This window comes from Trachurus trachurus (assembly GCF_905171665.1).
Source record: "Trachurus trachurus genome assembly, chromosome: 1".
NCBI lineage: Eukaryota > Metazoa > Chordata > Actinopteri > Carangiformes > Carangidae > Trachurus > Trachurus trachurus.
Window position 1 is genome coordinate 40,126,089 of NC_139891.1, and position 26,361 is coordinate 40,152,449.

Here is a 26,361-nt window from a genome sequence, read left to right on the forward strand (position 1 = left end):
AAACAACTCTGTCTCTAATGTTACATGATTATCTCATAGATAGATAGATAGATAGATAGATAGATAGATAGATAGATAGATAGATAGATAGATAGATAGATAGATAGATAGATAGATAGATAGATAGATGTGTGTGTGTGTGTGTGTGTAGAGCAGAGTAAAGAGACTGCAGCACGCTGAGTTGTTGTTGTTGTTGTGTTGATACATTTATTGCCGTTACATGGACATGGTGTCAGTCAGGTAGAGTGTAGTAGATAATAAAACACATAACAAGCCTCAGCCTCACATACAGATATAAAAGTAGCGTCTAGGCTGGAAACAGGAATATGGCGAGTTGCTGCGGTAACACTGAGGCTCCGGGCGCGGGCGGGCGGGCGGGCGTCACGGCTCAGATCATGGCGAAGGTTAACCACTGCAGAGACACAGAATTTAATTATTTATAATAATAATAATAATAATAATAATAATAATAATAAAGGTTAAATAAAATAAATAAATAAAGACAGGGGGACCAGGTCAGACCAGGTTCTGGTTCCTCACATGAACCCTCAGAGCGGAGAGTTTGTTTTTCTCACCTGGTGGAAGTCGAGCTCGATGCTGCCGCTGTCGTGAGCGTCGACCTTCTTGAAGATCCCTGCAGGAGAAGATGTCATCAGCACATCTGGAGCTCATGTTTAACATCTGCACTCATCTCATGTTGGATTTTTACACTTAACTTCATTCATAATAAGAAATACCAATGTTTTTACCACTGTATTTATGAACACGTTAAAGGAACATTGTGTAAGAATTCCTCCCATCTAGCGTTGTGGTTGTATATCTGAAGCAACTCAATGGTATTTTTCATGCTGCATTCACCTGAAACTGGGCAGACGGCAGACGGACGACAGCCGCTGCACGTAACGGCATAAACAAGCCTCTATGTAAACAAGTGGTCCGTCAGCACGAGGCAAAACAATACACGTGACAATATGTTGTCATGGTGATGTGGTATTGTTTTACCGTCTTTCTCTGGACTTCTGTGACTAAAATGACATCTGGTTTGTTAGCGACGGCCGTCTGCCGGACTGCAGGTGAATGCAGCATCAGTGTAACGCTCCATTCCTCATCACTGCGTTACCGCGGTGACTGAGCCGACAGCTCCGGAGTTTCCGTGGTTTCCTACCGTCACGCTGCCACTGAACGTAAAAACATGGAGACACCACATGGCAGCAGCACCGAGCTTACCCGCTCCATGGAGATATGAATGATATGAACGGCTCATTCAGAGCTGAAAGGAACACTTCACTTTGTTGATGTTAATGAGAAACAGACTGAAGAACCAAATAATAGGCTACATTTTCCTGAAGAGATAACAGGGGAAGTTACACAATGTCCCTTTAATAATTGTGAATGAACCACCAGCTTCCTCTGTTAGCCGTGATCTAAATGAGCCGTTGACTCACTGAACATCATCTCCAGTCTCATCAAGCAGCCGACAAAGTTGTCGAAGTCGATGGTCATGTCGGGGTCGGAGTATCGAGCCACCAGCTGCTGGTAGATGGTGTTGTTGAGGGTGAAACCTGCAGACAGACAGGGGAGTGACCGCCGAGCACACAACCAGGCTAACAGCAGGCTAACAGCGGGCTGACAGCACAGGCTAACAGCAGGCTAACAGCAGGCTGACAGCAGGCTAACAGCAGGCTAACAGCAGGCTGACAACAGGCTAACAACAGGCTAACAGCAGGCTAACAGCAGGCTAACAACAGGCTAACAACAGGCTAACAGAAGGCTGACAACAGGCTGACAGAATGCTAACAGCAGGCTGACAAAATACTATCACCAGGCTAACAGCATGCTAACAGCAGGCTAACAGAAGGCTGACAACAGGCTAACAACAGGCTGACAACAGGCTGACAGAATGCTAACAGCAGGCTGACAAAATACTATCACCAGGCTAACAGCATGCTAACAGCAGGCTAACAGAAGGCTGACAACAGGCTAACAACAGGCTGACAACAGGCTGACAGAATGCTAACAGCAGGCTGACAAAATACTATCACCAGGCTAACAGCATGCTAACAGCAGGCTAACAACAGGCTAACAACAGGCTAACAACAGGCTGACAACAGGCTGACAGAATACTATCACCAGGCTAACAGCATGCTAACAGCAGGCTAACAGAAGGCTGACACCAGGCTAACAGCAGGCTAACAGCAAAATTTTGAAGCAAACACCAGAAATATACAAATATTTGTTCTGAGACTGAAGAACGTTGTCGTTACTTTTTTTGTCAATGTACGTTCATATTAGGACCAATGGCATAGCCTACAATTTTGGAAATATTGTAGAGAAATTTCTGGTTGTAGTGAAACATCCTCTGATGCAAGCTAGGGCACATCTTCAGTGATGTATCCTGAGATCATTGGGTGTTTCGGGTCACAAAAACATTTAAACATTAAAAAAAAAGTGGTAAAAATTCTCCCCAAAAAAAGTTAAAACTTTCTAGAAAAAAGAATTCAACTCTTTAAAAAAGTGGTAAAATTTCTAAAAAAAATAAAGTTGAGGACCCCCTTGAATCCTCTCAAGGACCCCTGGGGGTCCCCGGACCCCACTTTGAGAACCATTGCTCTAACATTACTGATGCTAATGCTAAGTGATTCAGTGTAGATTTATGGTTTTGCTCGTTTGTAAAACATTTGTAATGTAACAAAATAAAAAAGATCAGTCTATAAAAGCTGTTAATTATGTTTCAGTACGTGATGTAATTAGAGTCAGAGGCTACGCTAGTTAGCATTAGTGAAAGGCTCACACTGCTAGCGCAACAGTTAGCTCGATGTTGTTATCAGGTTGTTCAGCTGTCATCACAATAACACCTGATAACGTAATGCTAACACAGGTAACGCTAACAAGTAATGCTAATTCAGGTAACGCTAACACGCTAACTCAGGGTGTGACCTACCATCATCATCATCAGTTTACTGACAGTGAGTCCAGAAGTCGCAGCATAAAGAAACACAAACACCAGATTTAAATTGAGAGAGAAACAGAAGTTAGTGAGACACAACTGAGAGGAAATAAACACAAAGAGGAGGAGGAGAAGAGGAGGAGGAAGAAGAGGAGAAGGAGGAGGAGGAGGAGGATGAGGAAGAGGAGGAGGAAGAGGAAGAAGGAGGAGGAGATGAGCTGACCTGCGTCTTTGAAGGCCACCCTCATCTCCGGCGTGCTCATGGTGCCCGAGTCGTCTGAGTCGTTCTTCTTATAGATGGACTGAGGACACAAACACAGAGTGGTGAGGTCATAGATACTGACTAGATGTATACCGCCTTCTGCTTCTCAGCGTACGTCAACACGGCGGCCATCTTGGTCAGGGGTTCTGACCATAGACATATAAACGTCTGACCAGCAGTCAGACCCTGTAGAACACATTTCAGTGTATTTATGCATGTGGGTGTGTGTATGAGAATGTAAGTGTATGTTTAAAGCAGAAGTAAGGTGAATGTTTGTGTTAATATAAGTCTTAAATAGTTGTATCTTCCGACAGCAATCACTAATGTTTGGTCTGAAACACGGGTCTGTCAGTCACTCTGCTCTGCTCTGAGCCCAGGAGAAAACTTTCCTTGTATCCTACAACCTTTATCCAATGAGGAGAGAGAACGGCATAAAGGGGCAGTCCTCTCTGTGTGTGCAGCCAAGGGATGCGCCTGAATGTGGTGACGTAGGGACGAGGGCGGGGACTGCTAACGACTGGATCGCTTACTTCTGCTTTAATACATTAAAAAATATATATATATTAGAAAATTAAAAAAAAAAAAAAATTGTTGTTGTATCATAAATATATGTCTGACATTTGACAGCTTGAAAACTGGTTGAATATTCAGTGAGTTATGGTGATGTTGATAGACACCTGCCTCTGTTGACTAATGCAGGAAGTAGACACGGCTTCCCCCTGACCAAGATGGCCGCCGAGTTGACGTGTATTCCACTCAATAGAGCTGCCTGGGAACGTGGCATCTAGTCAGTAAAACAGTTAATTTGCAAAAGCAGATAAGTGCCATTTTGAAAAAAATGAGCTGAGGCTTTGTAATTATTCTTTGCATAGTGTTGTTCTCAATAAAACTTTATTTTTTTGAGATATGTCTGTTTTGTTACATCTCAAAGTCACTCCACTTTGGTTTGACTGATATCACCTTATGGAAATAAACAATAAAAAATGAAGATTCTAGAATTTAAAAAAAAAAACGGAGTTATCTGCTTTTGCAAATGAACTCTTCATATCCACAGGTTTCTGAATGTGATCTATGGTCAAAACCGGTTGGAAGCCAGTTTTGCCGGTTTTGGTTTTGGAAATGTACGTTTACGTTTCCATGGTTTTCAGTTGTTGTCATAGTTGCGGTAAACGAATGGATCTATTATTAACGCTGGCTTTTAACACGGATGTCAATTTGTGTGATATCCATTGTTAAGCTGCTGTGATGATCCATGCGTTTTACACATTTTCATTGAAAAAAGAAAAAAAGAATCCATGCATTTACCGCGACTACCGAAACCATGGAAACGTAAACATAAAATTCCACTGGAAGAGCAAAACAGGCTACGTTTTTGAGGTTGGGAAAAAGGTGGATATGTCTCACCAGGTATCTCTGGACCTTCTTCCACAGCGTGGCGAACTCTCCGAGGCCGAGCTTCCCGTTGCCGCTGTCCTGCTGCAGGTTAAGGAACGCTGACGGACCGACACACACACACAGGTGAGACTCACGGACTCATACACACACTGACCAGTCACCACACTGTTGCTAGGATACGTCCATCAGGTTGACCATGATCCTGCAGGTGTCCATGCTGAAGCCGTCCGTCTTGATGTCAGTTCCTGTGGAGACAGGAAGCAGATGAGGCGTTCAGGGTCAGGAGAAACACGTTAGAGGGATACGCCAACATTTTTTTTCCCGTGTCTTGCCTCACTCCAGAGTCCATGACCAGCAGATAGACACCATCCTTTCCACTGTGCTGCAGTAACAAGGGAGATAGAGCCGTATCGCCGTAATTAGCTTAGCTCAAACACTGGAAGTGTATAGGTAGTGTTAGCCTGCCTCCACCTGAAGTCGCTAATTAGCTTAGCTCAAACGCTGGAAGTGTCGCTAATTAGCTTAGCTCTACTCATACACTTCCAGTGTTTGAGCTAAGCTTATTACAGCGATACGGCTCTATCTCCATGGTTACTGCACACACACAGTGGAAAGGATGGTGTCTATCTGCTGGTCATGGACTCGGGAGTGAGGCAAGACACGAAAAAAAAAATGTTGGCGTATCCCTTTAACACTGCAGGCGATGCATTCAGGGTCACGTTAGACTAGAGCTTCACTTTAACTCACGTTTGGCCACGATCTTGTTCATGATGGTTTTTAGCTCCGCTGCAGAAATCTCCATGTCCTGAAGACAAAGAGAGGACAGAGTCACACACCTGAGAGGACAGAGGACAGGTGAGCTGTCGTCCCCTTCAGGCTCCTCCCCCTTCACTGCAAAAACTCTACATCTTACCAAGAATATTTGTCTTATTTCTAGTCAAAACTAATCTAATTATAACTAAAATAAATATATTTATACATATACATACATAGTTATACATAAAAAAGTAGCTTGTTTTTAGACACTTTTTACTTCTTTCAAGCAGATTTTCACTTGAAATAAGTAGAAAAATCTGACAGTGGAGCAAGTTTTTCTTTCTTATTACAAACACAAAAAACTTATTTCAAGTGAAAATTTGCTTGAAACAAGTGAAAATGATCTAAAAACAAGTTCATTTTTAGGTGATGAGTCTTATTCTAAGTGGAAAGAGTTTAGTTTTGACTAGAAATGAGACAAATATTCTTGGTAAGATGTAGAGTTTTTGCAGTGTTTACTGTAACTTACGTCTCCGGCCAGTTTGGTGAAGAGTCCTCTGAAGCCAGAGTCCACTTCCTCGTCGGACACCGTCTCCTAGACAACAGAGACCAGGTCACTGTCCTGTCAATCATCTCATCTGTGTGTGTGTGTGTGTGTGTGTGTTAGTTGTACTCACGTCGTCCAGCTCAGCGTGGACCGGGTCGTCACAGGGACTGACAGAACACAGGACATGAACATTAGAAAACACTAAACACACACAGACACAAAACATGTTAGTAAAGTTGCTCTCATATCTCAGATGCAGCAGAATGTTTCATGGCTTCTAGTTGAAAACAGACTGAATTAAGTTTTTTTTTTAAACTTTTGTTAGAAACGTGATTAACGATAAAAACCTACAGTAAAAAAACACACTTTGAAAAAGGCAGAAATAGACCATTTAATAAACGGTAAATTCCATTTTAAAGGGCAGTTTGCCTCCTGCACGGTGAGTTCCAGCTTCTTCCCTCTGGAAAATCTTTCCAAGAATATTTGTCTTATTTCTTGTCAAAATGTCTCATTTCTAGTCCAAACTAATCTCTTTCCACTTAAAATAAGACTCATCACCTAAAAATGAACTTGTTTTTAGATCATTTTCACTTGTTTCAAACTAATTTTCACTTGAAATAAGTAGAAAAATCTTGTAATAAGAAAGAAAAACTTGCTCCACTATCAGATTTTTCTACTTATTTCAAGTGAAAATCTGCTTGAAAAAAGTAAAAAGTGTCTAAAAACAAGCTGCTTTTTAATGTATAACTATTTATGTATATGTATAAATTAGGGGTGGGAGAAAAAATCGATTCACATAAATATCGCAATATCTTTTTGGACGATTTTTAAATCTATTTTTTTTTTATTTTTTATTTTTTTTTTGTTAGAATTTTTTTAGATATTGTGCAATGTGCATTTGTTCGCCTTTTTTACATACAGAGAGTCCAGGTTTTGAAAAGGGTTTAAGTTCACTTTATAATGGAGTATGTTAATTTATAGGCTCCTACAGTATTTGTGTGCAGATAAATGTTAAAAATGCTGAAGACTAAAAACCATAGAGAGAATCTGCAATATCGTAGAATCGCAATTTAAATCGAATCGCCATCCAAAAAATCGTAGAAGAATCGAATCGGGAGAAAAGCGTATGGTCCCAGCCCTAGTATAAATATACTTAGGCTACTTTAGGTAGAATGAGATTAGTTTTGACTAGAAATAAGACAGATAGTCCTGGAGTTTCTGCAGTGCAGAGACTCACAGCGTCTCGGTCTGCTTCTCAGAGAACACCCGGATGCAGAAGTCTCCGCTCAGGTGCGGCTCGAAGGTGGACGGGACGATGAGGTATTCCCCCGGCGGCAGCTTGAAGCGGGAGCTGACTTCCCTCAGGTTGATGAAGGTCTCGGACTTCGCTGTCTGGGCGTGCGTCAGGAAGAAGTTCTTGTCCAGGTGGACCTCGCGCTGCCCCTGGAACTGCATCGACCAATCAGGACAAAGCACAGGTTAGATTAGAGAGGCAGGAAGTAGAGACAGAATAACATCATGCACTGCAAAAAATCAAATATCTTACCAACAATATTTGTCTTATTTCTAGTCTAAACTAATCTCTTTCTACTTAAAATAAGACTCATCACATAAAAATGAACTTGTTTTTAGTTCATTTTCACTTGTTTCAAACTAATTTTCAGTTGAAATAAGTAGAAAAAACTGATAGTGGAGCAAGTTTTTCTTTCTTATAACAAGAACAAAAAACTTTCTTTCACTGGCAGATTCTTAATTACGTTAGTTAATTAATCCCTTAATTAACTAACGTTAATTTTTTTTTTTTAACTAACGTTAATTAAGGGACCCTTATTGTAAAGTGTTACCGAAGAAACTTTTTTGGAGAATATGACTTCTTGTCTTTTTTCTTCTTAACTCATTGAGTGCCAAAAACGTAATTTTACGCTTTTTGCTTCTTTTTTTATTTTTTATTATGAAACTAGACACTTTAACACACCTTTATGTGTAAATCTGGGGACTCTACGACGAGCAGAACTGAAATAGATGACGATCAAAAACTCATGACAGCTCACGATCTGGAAGTTTTTATCATAACTCAGCTTTTGCAAACGGAGTTCTCAATGAGTTAAGACTGAAGTTAAGATAAAAACGACACTAAAGAAGATGTTTTTGTCTTCAGGAGGTTTAGTGAGTCTGGGTGCAGACTGAGCCGACCTGCGGTGGGACCTCGTAGATGGCGAAGCCGATGGTGTGCATGTCCTCGCCCTGTTTCCTGAGGCGGCGGCGGTTCTTCTGGATCAGACCGACCACGAAGCTGCAGCCCACCTCGCCGTCGTCGGGGTCGTCGTCCTCCTCCTCCAGCTTGATCACAAACTGAGGGTTGGTCCAGAAGGTGTCTGAGGAGGGAAGAGGGGACAGGGAACTATAAACATCTTCTGGGAGGAGGCCATCCCATCATAGACCTTTATAAAAGGCACTAGTTTCAGTACTATAGTTTGTAAAGGTCTGCAGTTATGGAACGATCTGGACAAAGACCTACAAACGTCTTCAACTGCACTTGTTTTTAAAAAGAGACTGAAGAGGAAACGGCTGCTGACATGATTGTGTTTGAATGCACTTGAATGCACTTTGTCTCTGAATGCACTGCCCACTATGTGTTGCTGTGTGTTGCTATGTGTTGCTATGTGTTGCTATGTGTTGCTATGTGCTGTTGTTCTCAACAGAGGCTGATTGTTCTGTGTGTTTAATGTGTATTTATGGTATTGTGTGTCATTAGGCTATGTGTTTTTAACCTCCTGGCTGCAGGTCAACTTCCCAACAGGGACAATACAGACAACTTTCAACTTTCAACTTTCAACTTTCAACTTTGAACTTTGAACTTTGAACAGGAGCAGGTGGACGGAGGAGGTTACCATGGTTACCCGCCTCACGCTAACGGCCTAACTAACAGACTAACAGACTAGTGGACTAGTGGACTCACAGGGATGGTTCCTGCAGCCCCCGGCCGTGGAGCCCCTCCTCCAGTTGGAGTTAACGGACTAACAGACTAACGGACTAACGGACTAGTGGACTAGAGGACTAGAGGACTAACGGACTAAGGGACTAACTAGTGGACTTACAGGGATGGTTCCTGCAGCCCCCGGCCGTGGAGCCCCTCCTCCAGTTGACTAACTAACAGACTAGAGGACTAGAGGACTAGAGGACTAGAGGACTAACGGACTAAGGGACTAACTAGTGGACTTACAGGGATGGTTCCTGCAGCCCCCGGCCGTGGAGCCTCTCCTCCAGTTGCCGTCGAACTTGCTGACGCTCCAGTGTTTGACCGAGTCGTCGTCGATGGCGTCGGGCGTCAGCGTGCACACCTCCACCCGGGAGTAGTGGCGCAGGAACTCGCTGTAGGACATCCTGCAGGGGGACAGCACAGAGGACAAGTCAGTCTGTTATACAACAAAGAAACATGGTTAGTTTTAGAGGAACTCGCTGTAGGACATCCTGAAGGGGGACAGCACGGAGGAAGAGTCAGTCTGACCGAACTATGTTATACAACAAAGAAACATGGAACTCGCTGTAAGACATCCTGCAGGGGGACAGCACAGAGGAGAGTCTAACAGTCAGACCGCGGAGCTTTGACCTCAGACTGCAATCTGCAGTCTCTGTTTGAAATCTATTGTTCTATCGTTCTATCGTTCTATCTATCTATCTATCTATCTATCTATCTATCTATCTATCTATCTATCTATCTATCTATCTATCTATCTATCTATCTATCTATCTATCTATCCATCCATCCATCCATCCATCCATCCATCCATCCATCCATCCATCCACCCATCCATCCATCCATCCACCCATCCATCCATCCATCCATCCACCCATCCATCCATCCATCCATCCATCCATCCATCCATCCATCCATCCATCGAGCTGCAGCGTTTAGTCTCCACCCACCAGAACTCTCCGTCCTCTGAGTTGGCGTGAGGACAGTCTCCCTGCACGTAGTTCCACTCTGACGACCTGTCAACAACAACAACACTGTCAACAACATCAACAACAACAACAACAACAACAACAACAACAGCAGTGGTGTAATTTATGTGATACTCAGTATAATATATATACATAGCCAGTACAACAAAAGTATCTAACTAAAGTAAGGCCCAATCCCAATTCTCCCCTTAGCCTTTCCCCTTAATGTTGCGCCTCCATGTGAGGGGTGGTGGTGTCCCAGTTCTACTTCTGGTCCAGAGCTACAGTAGGGCTAAGGGGAGGGGCTACGTAGCCCTAGAAATCAAGATGATCTGGGAGCTCACTTAAAACAAAGGGGTCCAACGGATGTCCCATAATATGCCTCGTTCACCAGCAAGATGAGGGTTAAATAACTAATGTGGCATTATTGATTTTAGAGTTACCACAGTTTTTTTTCCTCTAAATATTAGTAGTAGCCTAGTAACGTCCGTTTTTTTGCGTGCGTGCGTGTGTGTGTGTTTGTGTGTGTGTGTGTGTGTGTGTGTGTGTGTGTGTGTGTGTGTTAGGTCACCCGTCGCTCCAGGCTCCGGTCCACTCCACCTGTCCCCAGGGGTTCCTCATCCTCACCAGCTTCTCCTGGCGGCCGCGGTAGTTCACCTGCAAACAACCACAACCACACACACAGGTGATGATGTCATCATGATGTCACTTCCTGCTTCCTGTGACATCATCAGGACGTGACGGTGACAACGTTACCTCCACGGCGCCGGTCAGAGAGTAGGCGTGGCCTTTCACCAGCTTCTGGCGGGTCACGGCCTCAGAGTCGGAGGCGCTGGTGATCTACATGGAGACATCATCATCATCATCATCATCATCATCATCATCATCATCATCATCATCGCTGTTGTTGTTGTCGTGACAACCAAGCCAGCAGGAAGCTATCATTTATAACAGGAACCTTTGTAACAGGATAAAACCATAAAATCCCAACAGTCCCGGTCTGCAGGGAAGATGGCGGACCAGGGCGCCGCCATAGGTCGATAGCGGACGCCACAAACGGAAGTTGGTTTTGTTTCATGAATATTATTCAGAGGTGGCAAGTAACGAAGTACAAATACTTCGTTACTGTACTTAAGTAGATTTTTCAGGTATCTGTACTTTACTTGAGTATTTATTTTTCTGAGGACTTTTTACTTTTACTCCCTACATTTATACGCAAAAATCTGTACTTTCTAAGACATCCCTACACAAGAACAATGGACTCACCTGGTAGAGGATATCTACACAACGGAAAAAAATGATACACCGCTTAAGGCTACAGGAAGCTCAGTTCAAAGAGAAATGGATGAGATGGACAATATTTATGACTGAACAACGACAAAACAAAAAACTTGATTGAGGAAAAAAAATGGAATATGGACTGATTGCTTTGAAAGTGACTCCCATGTGTGTTTTTTTATGTGTTTTTTTTTACTTGTTTTAGTTCTATTTTGATTGAGTTGTTGCACCTTTGTAAAGCAAAAATTCTCAATAAAAATTAAAGTGAAAAAAAAAAAAAAAAAAAGTACTTTCTACTCCTTACATTGTAAAAACAGGCTCCTTACTTTTTTTTTGTCACGACGTAAAAGCACCGGTAAAAGACGTGACGAACTAGAGAGGAGAAGAAGGACAGCTCGGACCGCGGGAGCGAGGAGAGAGCGCTGCACGCGCCTTCACGGGCGCTTGGCTGGTCGCACAGGGAGCTACTCCTCTCTCCGCGCCCGTCAGACATCGACTGCAGTCGTCCGTACTCGTATTCACTCGGTTTTCCACAAACACGTGTCATTTTTCTGTATGGATGTGTGTTGCTTTTGGTGTCCTCCGGAAAGCCCTCGCCCCTCCCACCGACCTCATTCTGTTGCTCTGTGTGTACTGTGTGTGTGTGTGTGTGTGTGTGTGTGTCTGTGTGTGTGTGTGTGTGTGTGTGTGTGTGTGTGTGTGTGTGTGTGTGTGTGTGTGTGTGTGTGTGTGTGTGTGTGTGTGTGTGTGTGTGTGTGTACGTGCGATGTGACAGCACGCGAGAGAGACGGCAGGTGGACTGAAAAATGATTATTATCATTATTTAGTGAGGGTCTGTGGCGGCCCAAACGATGGTAAACACCGCCTCTGGCCAGTTCAATCTGGATTATTCTGTCTGAACTGTTTTTGTTTCACAAAATTATCAAATGATGTAGGTTTCATTAACGGTAAAAAATCATTTTTACTTTTTACTTTTACTTTGAAAGTACATTTCAGAGCCTGTACTTTCTTACTTTTACTTGAGTAAAGGAGTTGAACTTGTACTTAAGTACAGAATATGAGTACTTTTGCCACCTCTGTGTATATTATTCTCCATTCACTGCTCTATACCGGAATATATTCTTTTATTTTGCAGTTACATATTTACCGTAACTGCATAATTTACTAGCTCTTTAACAGTGTAACAGTGGCGTGTGCAGACTCACGTCGATGGAGCAGCCCAGCAGCGCTCCGGCCTCCAGGGCCTTCTTGAGGATCTGGAACAGGTTGGACGGAGGTCGTTGGAGGTCGTAGTTCTCCGCGATGCCGCCGGTGAAGTCCTCGAAGCCCTCGGTGGTGGAGCCGCCGGACAGAGCCTCGTAGCAGCCGTTCACCCTGCAGCACAAACACACACACACAGGGTGAAGAGGAGAGGATGACGATACACCGGTCTGACCAGCTTCACTCTGCAAGCTGCACTGACCGACCACCGACACCCTAACCCTCACACCCTATAGGCCAGAGGGCCGGGGCCGGATTAACGGGTTAACAGGAGAAGTTTTAGTCTGAAGTGCTGAATTACTGGAATTTAGTCCAACTGTCAAACTTCAGAATAGTCTAACAATCCCTTATAAAATGTAAAGGTGAAATCCGGCGATCTGATTGGTTGTTAACCGTGGTATAATGAGCATATACCACGGCTACTATTCTAAAGCCTTATCACAGCGTAGCTATCACTCCGCCTCAGGCACGTATGACTGGTATGAATGGAAGTTGTTGTCATGTATCCACTCCAGTTCGTGGTCTATACTCATTCTACCACTCTAAGGAGGAACAACGCCCCTTAGAGTGGTAGAATGAGCATAGACCACTGTTAGCTTAGCATTAGCCTTTAGCCCCTTAGAGTGGTAGAATGAGCAGAGACCACTGTTAGCTTAGCATTAGCCTTTAGCCCCTCAGAGTGGTAGAATGAGCAGAGACCACTGTTAGCTTAGCATTAGCCTTTAGCCCCTTAGAGTGGTAGAATGAGCAGAGACCACTGTTAGCTTAGCATTAGCCTTTAGCCCCTTAGAGTGGTAGAATGAGCAGAGACCACTGTTAGCTTAGCATTAGCCTTTAGCCCCTTAGAGTGGTAGAATGAGCAGAGACCACTGTTAGCTTAGCATTAGCCTTTAGCCCCTTAGAGTGGTAGAATGAGCATAGACCACTGTTAGCTTAGCATTAGCCTTTAGCCCCTTAGAGTGGTAGAATGAGCAGAGACCACTGTTAGCTTAGCATTAGCCTTTAGCCCCTCAGAGTGGTAGAATGAGCAGAGACCACTGTTAGCTTAGCATTAGCCTTTAGCCCCTTAGAGTGGTAGAATGAGCAGAGACCACTGTTAGCTTAGCATTAGCCTTTAGCCCCTTAGAGTGGTAGAATGAGCAGAGACCACTGTTAGCTTAGCATTAGCCTTTAGCCCCTTAGAGTGGTAGAATGAGCAGAGACCACTGTTAGCTTAGCATTAGCCTTTAGCCCCTTAGAGTGGTAGAATGAGCATAGACCACTGTTAGCTTAGCATTAGCCTTTAGCCCCTCAGAGTGGTAGAATGAGCAGAGACCACGGACTGGAGCTTAATTCTACTCCTCCAGAGGTTTCAGAGATCTCCCGCAGACCCACACAAATGTTCCTTTGTTACTTCAGCAGACGAGTCTTCAGCTCTGTCTGGCTGCAGTGTTTCTACCTGGGGGGTTTGTGTGTTCAAGTCTTTGATCTTATTGTAATGGTGAATGTTAAAGTTATGACTTGTTTTTTCTACCGTGGCTCATTGAGTCGTTAGTATCAGCAGACTGCTGCTGGTTGTATAACTAACTCTGAGGAAGCCTCGGGCTGTAAGTGCTGACTACTTTATCTACTATCTCCATCCCAGTGACATCACGGCGGCGGTCTTTTTTATTTATTTTATTTTTTATTTATTTATTTAACTCATTGAGTGCCGCGCTCCTTTCCAAAGTTTTAGTCAAGTGTACCGGCAATTTAGACCATTTTTGACTTTTTATGTAGAGCCACAGTGTATTCTATATTATTGCCACCAACACATACTGTAGCTCAATTGAAAGGTTTACCTTAATGCTTCAAGTGGCCACAAACCGTTTGTTTCTACGTGCCTCTGTTCCTGAGAAAAGTCAAGCTAAACATGGCTGGGTTTCACCAAAATCCCTCCTTTTTTTCTAGAAAAGGAGATAGAGCGTCTTTTATGAAAGGTGCTCTGTTTGTGTCTGTCGCTCTTCTGACACTCGCATTTCTGGATCAAAGGGCTCGTATAAGATAAATATATACAACACTGGTTGTTCTATTCACAAAACCACCATCGGGGGCGGGGGGGCGCCACTAAACAACAATAACACAGACGCACCGTGCCGTGTCACAGCTTCTCCCCGCGGAGCGTGAGGGTCTGTCGGCCACCGCGGCTCGGGAACACCGGCCCCACCGGTGGTCGCGGTCCTTCTGTGGTACGGGTCGGTGATGCCGGTCTGCTTTGGCCCAGAGACCATCAGATTTTACCGCGGGAGGACTTTGGGGAGGACACGGTGTTGCTCCAGATGAAGACCGGGCGGACTGTCGGCTGAGAGCTTCCTGGTTCAGCTCCGAGCAGCTCGAGCAGCTGGAGCAGCAGCGCAGGTGAGAGCAGAGCAGCTGCGCTGCATCTGCATGCAGAACTCCGTTTGCAGAAGCCGAGTTATGATAAAAACTTCCAGATCATGAGCTGTCATGTGACTTTGATCGTCATCTATTTCAGTTCTCCTCGTCGTAGAGTCCCCAAATTTACATATAATGTGTATTAAAGTGTCTATTTTCATAATTTAAAAAAAAAGCAAAAAACGTAAAATTACGTTTTCGGCACTCAACGCATGGGAACGAAAAACGAGAAATTACGTGGTTGGCACTCAATGAGTTAAAAGGGACAATACACATTAATGAACATTCGTACGTGTGCACAAATGTAAATGCGTCAGAGTTAGCAACTTGCTAATTAGCATCCGTAGTCCCTTGGCAGGTAACACACACACAGACAGAAATACACAAGAATTACACAGTGGTTCACAATCATATACACAGTCATACCTAAAAACATACATAAAGTGCATGTGATCTGTAAAGTGCCTGGTATAAAGGGCCAGTTTCTAAAGGGCAAGTGCAAGTTTAAAGGTAAAGTGCAAGTCTAAATGAATGGATCCAGAATGTGATGGCCCGCACCAAGACATTGGAGACAGTAGCAGCAGTTATATTAGTACCATTCACACACATACTTACAGAGATAAATTGCAATATATAAAAATCGGGGGTCTTACTTGGCGTAGGCCTTCTCCAGCAGAGCGCTCCAGAACTCTCTGCCCTCGGCCGAGTGGACGAACAGCAGCTCTCCGTCTTTGACGGGCAGACGGTCGTCGATCACCACGTCCACCCACTCCCCGAACTGCCAGAACTACACACACACACACACAGAGACACAGAGAGACACAGAGACACAGGGCTTTTACTTTGAAAGGTCCTTCTGCTTCCTGTCTCCTACAGTGACATCACTGCCATTTCCTGCCAATGACAGATGAAGAATAGAGAGCCGAAGCAGAAGCAGGAAGTAACGTCACCATGGGACCTGCGAGTGAACGGGAGTCAAAGTTTTATTTCCTGATCTGATTGAATTGTTCCATGAGAAACAACTCTGTCCTCTACCTGTTTAAAACATCACGTTTCATGAAGAGAAATCAGCAGTTTGTTGTAAAACTATTGTAGAATAAAACTCCTTACTGTACGTTCACACCAAAAGCTTCCAAAGCGTCAAAAACGCCGGAAGTCAATTCATTTTCAATGAGAGCCCGGCAACACTGAGCGTCCAAAGCATCAACAGGCGTCGCCGCGCTTCCAGAGCGTCCAAAGCTTCCAGAGCGTCCAAAGCTTCCAAAGCGTCCAAAGCTTCCAAAGCCTCCAAAGCTTCCAAAGCGTCCAAAGCCTCCAAAGCTTCCAAAGCGTCCAAAGCTTCCAAAGCGTCCAAAGCCTCCAAAGCTTCCAAAGCCTCCAAAGCTTCCAAAGCCTCCAAAGCCTCCAAAGCTTCCAAAGCGTCCAAAGCTTCCAAAGCCTCCAAAGCTTCCAGAGCGTCCAAAGCCTCCAAAGCTTCCAGAGCGTCCAAAGCTTCCAAAGCGTCCAAAGCTTCCAGAGCGTCCAAAGCTTCCAAAGCCTCCAAAGCCTCCAAAGCTTCCAAAGCTTCCAGAGCGTCCAAAGCCTCCAAAGCCTCCAAAGCTTCCAAAGCCTCCAAAGCCTCCAAAGCTTCCAAAGCCTCCAAAGCTTCCAGAGCGTCCAAAGCTTCCAAAGCCTCCAAAGCTTCCAGAGCGTCCAAAGCTTCCAGAGCGTCCAAAGCTTCCAAAGCGTCCAAAGCTTCCAGAGCGTCCAAAGCTTCCAGAGCGTCCAAAGCTTCCAGAGCGTCCAAAGCTTCCAGAGCGTCCAAAGCTTCCAGAGCGTCCAAAGCTTCCAGAGCGTCCAAAGCTTCCAAAGCGTCCAAAGCTTCCAGAGCGTCCAAAGCTTCCAGAGCGTCCAAAGCTTCCAGAGCGTCCAAAGCTTCCAGAGCGTCCAAAGCCTCCAAAGCGTCCAAAGCGTCACCAGATGAGAAGTTGAGCCAGGTTTAACTTTAGGGTAATTAGCTATGACGCGGTTCAGCGGCAACCGGCGGCAGCCTGTCAGAATAGAGACGTCCGTCGGCTGCCTTTTTTTTCTTTTTTTTGTATTTCGGCCCCAATGACCAGCGTGATCGAACTTTGACGTCAGTCACATGACGAGCGGCCAAAGCGGCTGAAAATATTTGCAGTTTTGGGAGCTGTCTTGTCTGACGCCCACCCTTGAGCATTTTTGACGCTTTGGAAGCTTTTGGTGTGAACGCACAGTTAGAATCTGTAACCATAGAGACTCCAGGTGGCGTAGGTGACGTCACCATGGCAACCACATGGCGTCCTTCCTTTCCCGTGTCAGTTGGTGACACCAGATCTGTAGTCACACTAAATACATTCTTCTGTTGCCGTTTTACAACAAACTGCTGATTTCTCTTCATGAAACGTGATGTTTTAAACAGGTAGAGGACAGAGTTGTTTCTCATGACACAATTCAATCGGATCACAAAATAAAACTTTGACTCCTGTTCTCCTCACATGGAGACTTTTTCCGAGTTGAGGTCCTATGGCGACGTTACTTCCTGCTTCCGCTGAGGCTCTCTATTGGAGGAAACCTGCGGGGCAGCGACACTGGGGCTTAAAAGTGGGCGGGGCCAAGCGTCAAGGACCTGGCTGGCTGCAGGTAACCATAGCAACAGGGTGTGGAGGTCACGTTACCTGGAAGTGGAAGATTCCAGCGTAGTCGTCTCCAAAGCCCTGGTCCGTGGGAACCACCCGGGCCATGACGAACTCATTCAGGGTCAGAGAGGCGATGGCCGCCAACAGCCAGCAGTCACCTAAAATGTTAAGTTTGAGTTAAATATTTTTAAACAGCTAGACTACTACCTGCTAAAGAAAGGATTTGACCAATTTTTAGAATCCTAAGTTCAATACAGTTGACTGGACAACAAAAATACTTCAAACTCATTTTTCTCAGAACTGCACTCTGAAGAGTTACCCCTTTCTTTCGTTGTAGGGCAGAAGTGCCACTCTCGTTCAACTTCCGGTTCTGGGAACACGTCTCTGTCCATGTGGGGGCGCTCGCAGGCGTGCAGAATGAATGGGAGTCAATGGGGATACACCCCTAAAAATCCACTTTTCTCTAGAAATAATATTTTGTCAAGTAATTTAAATATTATTATCAAAAGGGGGAAGCAATAAAATGCACTTGGTTGAATATTATCATTATCACTTATCAGTTCTAAAAAGCTGTTCAAAAAAACTTCACAGTCACAGCCAGAGGTGCTGCTTTACGGTCATTTCTGAGTCACCTCAGAGCACGATGACAGCCCGTCCAGCCCATCTACGGAACCGCGGACCGTAACCATGTTGTATATAACATAATAATAAAAAACATTTAATGCAGACGATCGGTTCATTGTAAAACATGTATTTCTTGATGTAAATGTGGTGGTTTGTGTCCGTAGGCTCCAGAGCCCCGAGGCAGCGCTGCTCTTCTGTCCAATACACACAGGAAGCTTCACTTTACATTCACACCAACTAATGCTACTGATACAGCTGTTAGATTTCATCACTGAGACCAACATTTATCTCCTAGAAATAATGTAACCAGCCGGTGGTAAACCTCTAAAAACCTGTGGGTAAGTTAATTAGCGATGGTTTTCTCCCCCGGGATGAGGACGGAGGTTGGCCGGCCGAGCAGCTCTGCAGACCGGCTGCTGTCTCTGTGATGTCCCGGTCATTGCTCCACAGGTGGAGCTTCACTTCTCCGAAAACATCGGCCGGCCCGCTTTTTTTGCTTTTCCACCAGCCCTAGTACCCGGTACCAGGAACTATTTTAGTTCCTCCTCGGCCCTGGTTCCTAGCAGCCGAAGCGATACTATAACGTGACGTCAGCCGACTGCCTTCCACTGATTGGACAGAGCGTCGTCACTGGAAGAGTGCAGTGCTACGTCCGACATGAGAATCAAACACGGAAATTTCAAAAATAGAGCGGCAACAGCAGCTGATCTGTATCAGACTGTTGTTGTTCCTTCACCTGAGTTAAAGCAGAAGTAAGTGATCCGGTGGTTTTGGCTAATGCTGCGTTCCAGGCAGGCTTTTGAAACTGTAAGTTACAGCTTCAAGTCACAACTTACGACTTTGTAGCGTTCCAGGCAACCCACTCGTGTTTCTCCGACCTGTTTTACCTGTGAAAGTCACTATAACGGCCACTCGTAACTTCTGACCCGTGAACTCGTACCAGATCGAACTGGTACCACTTCACAGGTCAGAAAAACACGAGTTACGAGTTGCCTTGAACGCACCATAACATCTTGTCAGCAGATGGAGTTAGCAGCCCCCGCCCTCGTCATGGATCTATTGGTCCTCGTCCCTACGTCACCACATTCAGGCGCATCCCTTGGCTGCACACACAGAGAGGACTGCCCCTTTATGCCGTTCTCTCTCCTCATTGGATAAAGGTTGTAGGATACAAGGAAAGTTTTCTCCTGGGCTCAGAGCAGAGCAGAGTGACTGACAGACCCGTGTTTCAGACCAAACACTCTATAGAAGTGATTGCTGTCGGAAGATACAACTATTTAAGACTTATATTAACACAAACATTCACCTAACTTCTGCTTTAAATGTTGCTGTGTGTAAAACCACTGTGGTCTGTTAACGAGCTGCAGACCAGTGAGTTTGGAGCTGACGAACGGAGAGAAAAAAGAGAGACGGACAACGCGGCCCCGTGTCGACCCCGCCCCGCTGAGGAGGAACTAGAAGAACTCAGCTGTAGTGGAAAAGCACCTTTACCGAGCCGAGCTGTGAAAGTGTAGTGGAAAAGCGCCATATGTGAATTCACATAGTCTACCGCTGTCGCCAGCACCGATCGCTGTCCATCGTGGGTCACCATGAACTCCATCAACGACAGCAGCAACAACTCCTATTGGCTGCTCCCGTTATCACTTCAGCTTCAACCCCCCAGAGTTGGTACATTCCCTTTCCGCTTGATGTTGTTGGTAAAAGTGTAAATTTGTCTTGGTGTTTGTAAAAGTGTTTTTTGTGGTTTTGAACCTCCGGGGCCACCGTAGGAACCAGAAGCAGCTGATCTCAGTTCAGTTCAGATGTTTCACAACAACAGAGACTGAGTTTAACCACAGAGGCTGAGTCACCACACACACACACACACACACAGGGAGGGGTGCTCTGTGTGTGTGTGTGTGTGTGTGTGTGTGTGTGTGAGGGTGTGTCCTGATTGGTCGACACTCAGATGTTCGTGCCGACTCTCTCCCTCTAACAATAACCACCAGGCCTCTTCCTGTCTCGCTGCTTCCTGCTCGGCCAATCAGAGCTCAGCGTGGCAGCGCCCTCTAATTATCAGTCATCTGTTTCACATTAAACTCACCGAGCTGCAGAACAACAGACTTTAATGTGACTGTTGGGTCGAAGCTTAAAGGGGTAGTTCAACATTTTAGTCAATTTAGCCCATCACCATAATCCCTATAGTCCTAGCAGTAGGTTCGTTACCTTTAATTGTCGGTGCAAGCTATTTTTAGAACGGCGGAGCAGAGCCGTGAGCTGCTCAGAGCTACGCTACGGAGGCTCATTATGGGATTTCTTGGTTTCCCTCATCAAACTCATCAAATACACAATCCAACAACTCCACAACGCTCTGGTGGACAAGTTGTGAGCTGCACATTCACCACGCTATGAGATAATAACACAACGTTACCACACAGAGTTGTTTTAGAGGGAAATACAGAGACTGATGATGAAAAACTGTCCCTGAAGGCAACGTGCATCAGTGGTTTTGCATTAATTTCCCTCTAAAACAACTCTGTGTGGTAACGTTGTGTTATTATCTCATAGCGTGGTGAATGTGCAGCTCACAACTTGTCCACCAGAGCGTCCACCTGTCCGTCTGTCAGCTGCTGTGGTGCGTTCAGGGACAGTCAGTAAAACTCACCCAGAGCTCCCTGGCAGATGTCGGTCCTTGTAGCTCCTCCCACGATGAACTCCGGGTTGGAGACGAGTTCCTATAGGACAAGAGAAGAGAGACCAGGTGAGACAGAGCTCCGCCTCCTTGGACAAACATCATATCATATACATAACATCGTCTACATTGAGATATTAAAGGGATAGTATCATTTTTTTTAAAGTGTGGTTGTATGATCTACAAATAGCCCCTAAGTACTTTAATTGCAGTAGAAGACTCTCTGCAGTTCCATTGTTCACTATAATATAATTTTTTCCAGGAAAAACACAGTTTTTATTTGGACCGAACCAACTGCTGATCGGCGGCGCTAACCCTGGGCGGAGGGATACGTGAGTTGGTTAGGTCAAAATAAAAACGGTGTTTTTCCTGCACTTTGAAGGGCTGGAAAAAATATATATTATAGTGAACAATGGAACTGTGTATTTTTTTTCAGGTAAAACCTCTTTTAGGCCGTGAAAATAGGCCGTTTCTTTGGGTCTGTTCACAACACTGTATGTTGTAAATCTCTGGGCAGGGCTATTATGGGCTGGCGTTGCTAACGGGAGGAGTGCAGAGAGTCTTCTACTGCAATTAAAGTACTTAGGGGCTATTTGGAGATCATACAACCACACTTTTAAAAAAAATGCTACTATCCCTTTAAGCAAACACGCTCTACATCCAGCACCACCAGTCACTGTGAGAATGAAACCAAGAGAAAATACTGATATCACTCTCCCAAAAGATCTAATTCTGCTTGCAGAGTTGCACATCTCCATTTCCTCCTGTTGGACACAGAGTCAGTTTAAAACTCATCTTCATTTACATGATGAAGTCTAAACACCAGTGTTGAATATGACTTGTTGTCCCAGTTCTGCTTCATCTTCTTGATGTGAATAGTTTTCTACCACCACCCTTCACCTTGTGCTGAACATCTTTACTTTACTTTATTAGTTTATTTGGGTGGGACAGTGCACATTAATGAACATATAAAAACATGTAAATGTGCCGGATTATAGCAGCTAAAGTGCTAAAGTGCTAAAGTGCAGCAGTGCATAGGTACCAGGTTGTGTTGCACGATGCCCATTACACCCAGTTGCACAAGCAGGAGTGTGTAGATATTGCACAAAATGTCATACATAATTGTAATTATGTAAGTAATACTAGAGCCAAAAATGATGTAGGCTACACAAAAGAACGTTGTGTACAATTAACTGGATAAACCTTCAGTTGTAGCTCCACTCATCCTGTCCTCTCCTGTCCTGTCTGGTCTTGTCTCATTGATCTGACATTCACTCTGTTTCATCACTCAGTAATAAATGACTATAAACGGCTCAGGACTAATGAATACCGTTTTCTTTTGATACGTCATGTGATGTTGGTTATCATGGGATGTCACAGTTAGGCTACATTAACTGTCTTTAGCTACAACAGCATGAGGCTGAGTGACCCTGACTGTAGAAACATGTCCAACACTCTGCAGGTTTCACCTTCATCATCGTCATCTTCACTCATAGGACGATGCAACTCCTGCTGCATGTGTTAACCAGTTATCTATCTATCTATCTATCTATCTATCTATCTATCTATCTATCTATAATCTATCTATAATCTACCTATCTGTCTATCTATCTATCTATCTATCTATCTATCTATCTATCTATCTATAATCTATCTATAATCTACCTATCTGTCTATCTATCTATCTATCTATCTATCTATCTATCTATCTATCTATCTATCTATCTATCTATCTATAATCTACCTATCTATCTATCTATCTATCTATCTATCTATCTATCTATCTATCTATCTATCTATTATCTATCTTATCTATCTATCTATCTACTATCTATCTATCTATCTGTCTATCATCTATCTATCTATCTATCTATCTATCTATCTATCTATCTATCTATCTCTCTATCACACGTCACAACTTGCCTCTGAGCAGAGCTAGCTGGTTAGCATGCTAACTTAGCAGCATGCTAAAGGTGTGAACATCTGGAACAGCTGCTGGTGCTAAAGCTAATGCTAAAGCTAATGCTAAAGCTAAAGCTAATGCTAATGCTAATGCTAATGCTAACTTAGAACAGTGACGACCGATGAGGATTCATGTAGAGAAGGAAGGAAGGAAGGAATAAACACAGAAATAAATAAACTGTGTAACAGCATAACACACACACACACACACACACACACACACACACACACACACACACACACACACACACACACACACACACACAGACACACACACACACACACACACACACACACACACACACACACACACACACACACACACACACAGTGCTTCGTGTGAAGTCTGCAAACATCAACTTGTTGGGACTCGCGGCCCCTCCCTCCTCTTCCTCCTCTTCCTGCTCTGACTGAAAACACTCGGTGACACATCTGCACGTGTGTGTGTGTGTGTGTGTGTGTGTGTGTGTGTGTGTGTGTGTGTGTGTGTGTGTGTGTGTGTGTGTGTGTAGTGACTCATCTCTCTGATATTCAGGATCTTTGACTCACAGTAAAACTCCTCCTGTTGCTTCTCTACAACCATTAAAGTGACGGTTGAATCTGATCAATAATTAACCTATAGATGAGTTGATCTAACACCTATGGGTTAACAACACAGGCTACATGACACACACAGTGTGGAAAACACACACAGACATGTTACAACACATCTACACAGCAGCATCTTCACCTCTGTAACATCTGCAACATCTGCACTGCAGAAACTCTAAATCTATCCAAGAATATTTGTCTTATTTTTAGTCAAAATAAACTCATTCTACTTAAAATAAGACTCATCATATTAAAAGCAGCTTGTTTTTAGACACTTTTTACTTCTTTCAAGCAGATTTTCACTTGAAAAAAGTAGAAAAATCTGATAGTGGAGCAAGTTTTTCTTTCTTATTACAAGCACAAAAAACTTTTTTTTTCTATTTGTTTCAAGTGAAAAATAGTTAGAAACCAGTGAAAATGATGTAAAAACAAGTTTATCAAGAGATCGATCCTTTGCAGTTGTGTTAAGTCAGCGTATTTTGATTTGTTCTCATGTGTATTGCTTATTTGTTCCTATGTCATACTGCTCTGCTTGTATTGCTATCGTTGCTGACTATTTCATCCTGTAAAGCACATTGGCTGATGGCCTTCAGCCTTTAGATGTGCTATATACAGTTGACATTGACATTGACATAAATTTTTAGGTGATGATTCTTATTTTAAGTGAAGAGAGATTAGTTTTGACTAGAGATGAGACAAATATTCTTGGGAAGATTTTGGGTTTTTTGCAGTGTAACATCTTTACTGTCTCTAACTGTAACTTCTCTGTAAACTCTAAAGGAGGGGGCGGGGGGGGCAGAGTTGTGAGTTGCCCCAGGTAATCCCCCCCCCCCCCCCCCCCCCTCCTTCCACAGCAGCCCCGCCCCTCCCACCCACTCAGACAAACTAACCCTTCTAGTTCTGGTTCACACTTTTTACTTCTTTCAAACATATTTTCACTTGAAATTAGTAGAAAAATCTGATAGTGGAGCAAGTTTTTCTTTCTTATTACAAACACAAAAAACTTGTTTGTACTTATTTCAAGTGAAAATGATCTAAAAACAAGTTCATTTTTAGGTGATGAGTCTTATTTTAAGTGGAAAGAGATTAGTTTGGACTAGAAATGAGACATTTTGACAAGAAGAGAGAGTTTTTGCAGTGTAACATCTGTACTGATGTTTTCTGAGGCTTTTCCATGGAGTTTTTCCTCAGTGGATGTGAGGGTCTAAGGACAGAGGATGTTGTTATGATGGGATGTAAAGCCCTTTGATACAAACTGGTGGTAAAAACGGGCTATACAAATAAAATTGCCTTGTCTTGCCTTGCGTTCTTTGCCTTATCTACCCTATGCATTTCCTTGTAATATGCCTTTAACTGAAACTTCTCTGTAAACTCTAAAGGAGGGAGGGGGGGGGGGGGGGGCAGCAGAGTTATGAGTTGCCCCAGGTAATCTCCCCCCCCCCCCCCCCCCCCCCCCCCTCCTTCCACAGCAGCCCCGCCCCTCCCCACCCACTCTGACAAACTAACCCTTCCAGACCCAGGCCAGATTCTGGTTATCTGGTCTAGTGGTTCTGGTGGTTCTGGTGGTTCTTACCGTGGGCCTCTTCCAGCTGACCCCCCGGGTCTAGTTCTAGTTCTAGTGGTTCTGGTCTCTAGTGGTTCTTACCGTGGGCCTCTTCCAGCTGACCCCCCGGGTCTTGTGGGAGTTCCTCCCCAGCTCGTTGAAGCCCAGAGCTTCTGGCGCAGGGGGAAAAGCCGGATCACAGAACAGCTGACCCGAGGAGCGGCACTGAGCGCGCAGCGCCGCGAAGTCCTGGTTCAGGTACCGGACCGCGTTGGCGTTAGAGCCGAACCCGGCCGCCGCGGCGCGCTGCTTGGCCAGGCTGGAGGCCACACCGGACATGGTGCTGGAGCAGGTCCGAGTCCGAGGACAGACCAGAGAGGAGGAGAAGGTCCGGGTCTAAGGTCCAGACCAGAGAGGAGCAGCTGGATCAGTCAGAGTCCTGTTGTTGCAGCTGCAGATGGAACAGAATCTAGATCCTCTGAGTCAGTCAGACCTCCGCCCGGGGAGGAGCTTCTCTCTCTCTAGTCTCTCTGCTGCTGCCAACCTCTCTCCACCACTCCCTCTTCTCTCCTTCTTTTTCTCCTTCACAGAAATCTTTTTTCTCCACCGACGACAACAGCAGGAAGCCGCAGCTGCTGTGTGATGTGTCATGTGACGTTTAAAACACCTTTATATAGTAACTTTTAATAGTATTTTAAAACTTCACGGCCGAAAGTTTGTGGACAGCCCCGCCCCCCTCCCTGAGGCGCGTGCACGACGCTGCTGCTGTGGCACTGGGTCAAGGAAGTGAGCGCGTGCACACAGGAAGGAAAAATACAAAATCACACCAGGTCCTGTAACTGTTTTATATCAAGGCACACCACGGATCCCCATTGGACAAAATGCTGAAGCAAACACCAGAAATACACAAATATTTGTTGCAAGACTGAATAAAGTTTTGTGCATTCAAATTAGGGCCGATGGCGTGAATTTTTGGAAACATAATAGAGAAATTCTCTGGGAAAAAAGTGGTACGAAGTGGTAAAATTCTCAAAAAAAAAAAAAAAAAAAGGAAAACATTTTCTAGAAAAAAAGTGGTCAAATTTCTTAACAAAAAAAAATCTAGAAAAAGTAACATTGGTAACATTTCGAAAAAAATAAAGATAAATAAAAAAGTATTCTTAAAAAATAAAGTTCAACAATTCTAGAAAAAAGTGGTAAAATTTCTCCAAAAACATTTGAATATTTCTAGGAAGAAGTGGTAAAATCCCCCCGCAAAGAAATAAAACATTTTCTAGAAAAAAAAGTGGTCAAATTTCTAAAAAATAAAAAAAAATGTTTTTTAAAAAATCTAGAAAAAGGGGTAAAATTGAACCCTCTCTCTTTCTCCCCGACGACGACAAAAGCAGGAAGCCGCAGCTGGCTCCACACGGTTCTCACGTCAGGGTCATGTGACGTCAACAACACCTTTATATCAGTGAACTCTGCAGGTTTGAACAGTTTTTATTAAAACTTCACGGCCCAAAGTTTGTGGACAGCCCCGCCCCCCTCCCTCTGTGAGGCGCGTG

General features: G+C 44.2%; 1 protein-coding gene across 2 annotated transcripts; it reads right to left on the minus strand.

Moving 5' to 3' along the window:
* Positions 1-207: 207 nt before the first annotated feature.
* Positions 208-25,331, minus strand: LOC310984874 (calpain-2 catalytic subunit-like). Of its 2 annotated transcripts, none has more exons than XM_083970231.1 (20): positions 24,917-25,331; positions 20,692-20,761; positions 17,463-17,581; positions 15,438-15,571; positions 12,336-12,504; positions 10,609-10,692; positions 10,424-10,509; positions 9,835-9,900; positions 9,131-9,291; positions 8,101-8,282; positions 7,145-7,356; positions 6,038-6,074; positions 5,890-5,955; positions 5,352-5,409; positions 4,785-4,849; positions 4,614-4,682; positions 3,171-3,249; positions 1,446-1,562; positions 576-634; positions 208-412 (listed from the first exon to the last, which is right to left on the minus strand). In XM_083970231.1, the coding sequence occupies exons 1-20, from the start codon at positions 25,151-25,153 to the stop codon at positions 389-391; spliced, it is 2,094 nt and encodes a 697-aa protein (XP_083826357.1). In that variant the 5' UTR covers positions 25,154-25,331; the 3' UTR covers positions 208-388. The 2 variants fall into 2 exon arrangements, with proteins under 2 accessions (XP_083826357.1, XP_083826358.1); XM_083970232.1 differs by lacking the exon at positions 24,917-25,331 and adding an exon at positions 24,845-24,884.
* Positions 25,332-26,361: the final 1,030 nt, after the last annotated feature.

Excerpts from the sequence above, each read along its gene's own strand:
- LOC310984874 (XM_083970231.1), bottom strand. The coding sequence starts at position 25,153 with ATGTCCGGTGTGGCCTCCAGCCTGGCCAAGCAGCGCGCCGCGGCGGCC. Across the intron at positions 7,357-8,100 it reads TCTACGAGGTCCCACCGCAG|TTCCAGGGGCAGCGCGAGGT; the intron begins GTCGGCTCAGTC and ends TGGTCGATGCAG. Across the intron at positions 635-1,445 it reads GAGACTGGAGATGATGTTCA|GGATCTTCAAGAAGGTCGAC; the intron begins GTGAGTCAACGG and ends CTTCTCCTGCAG.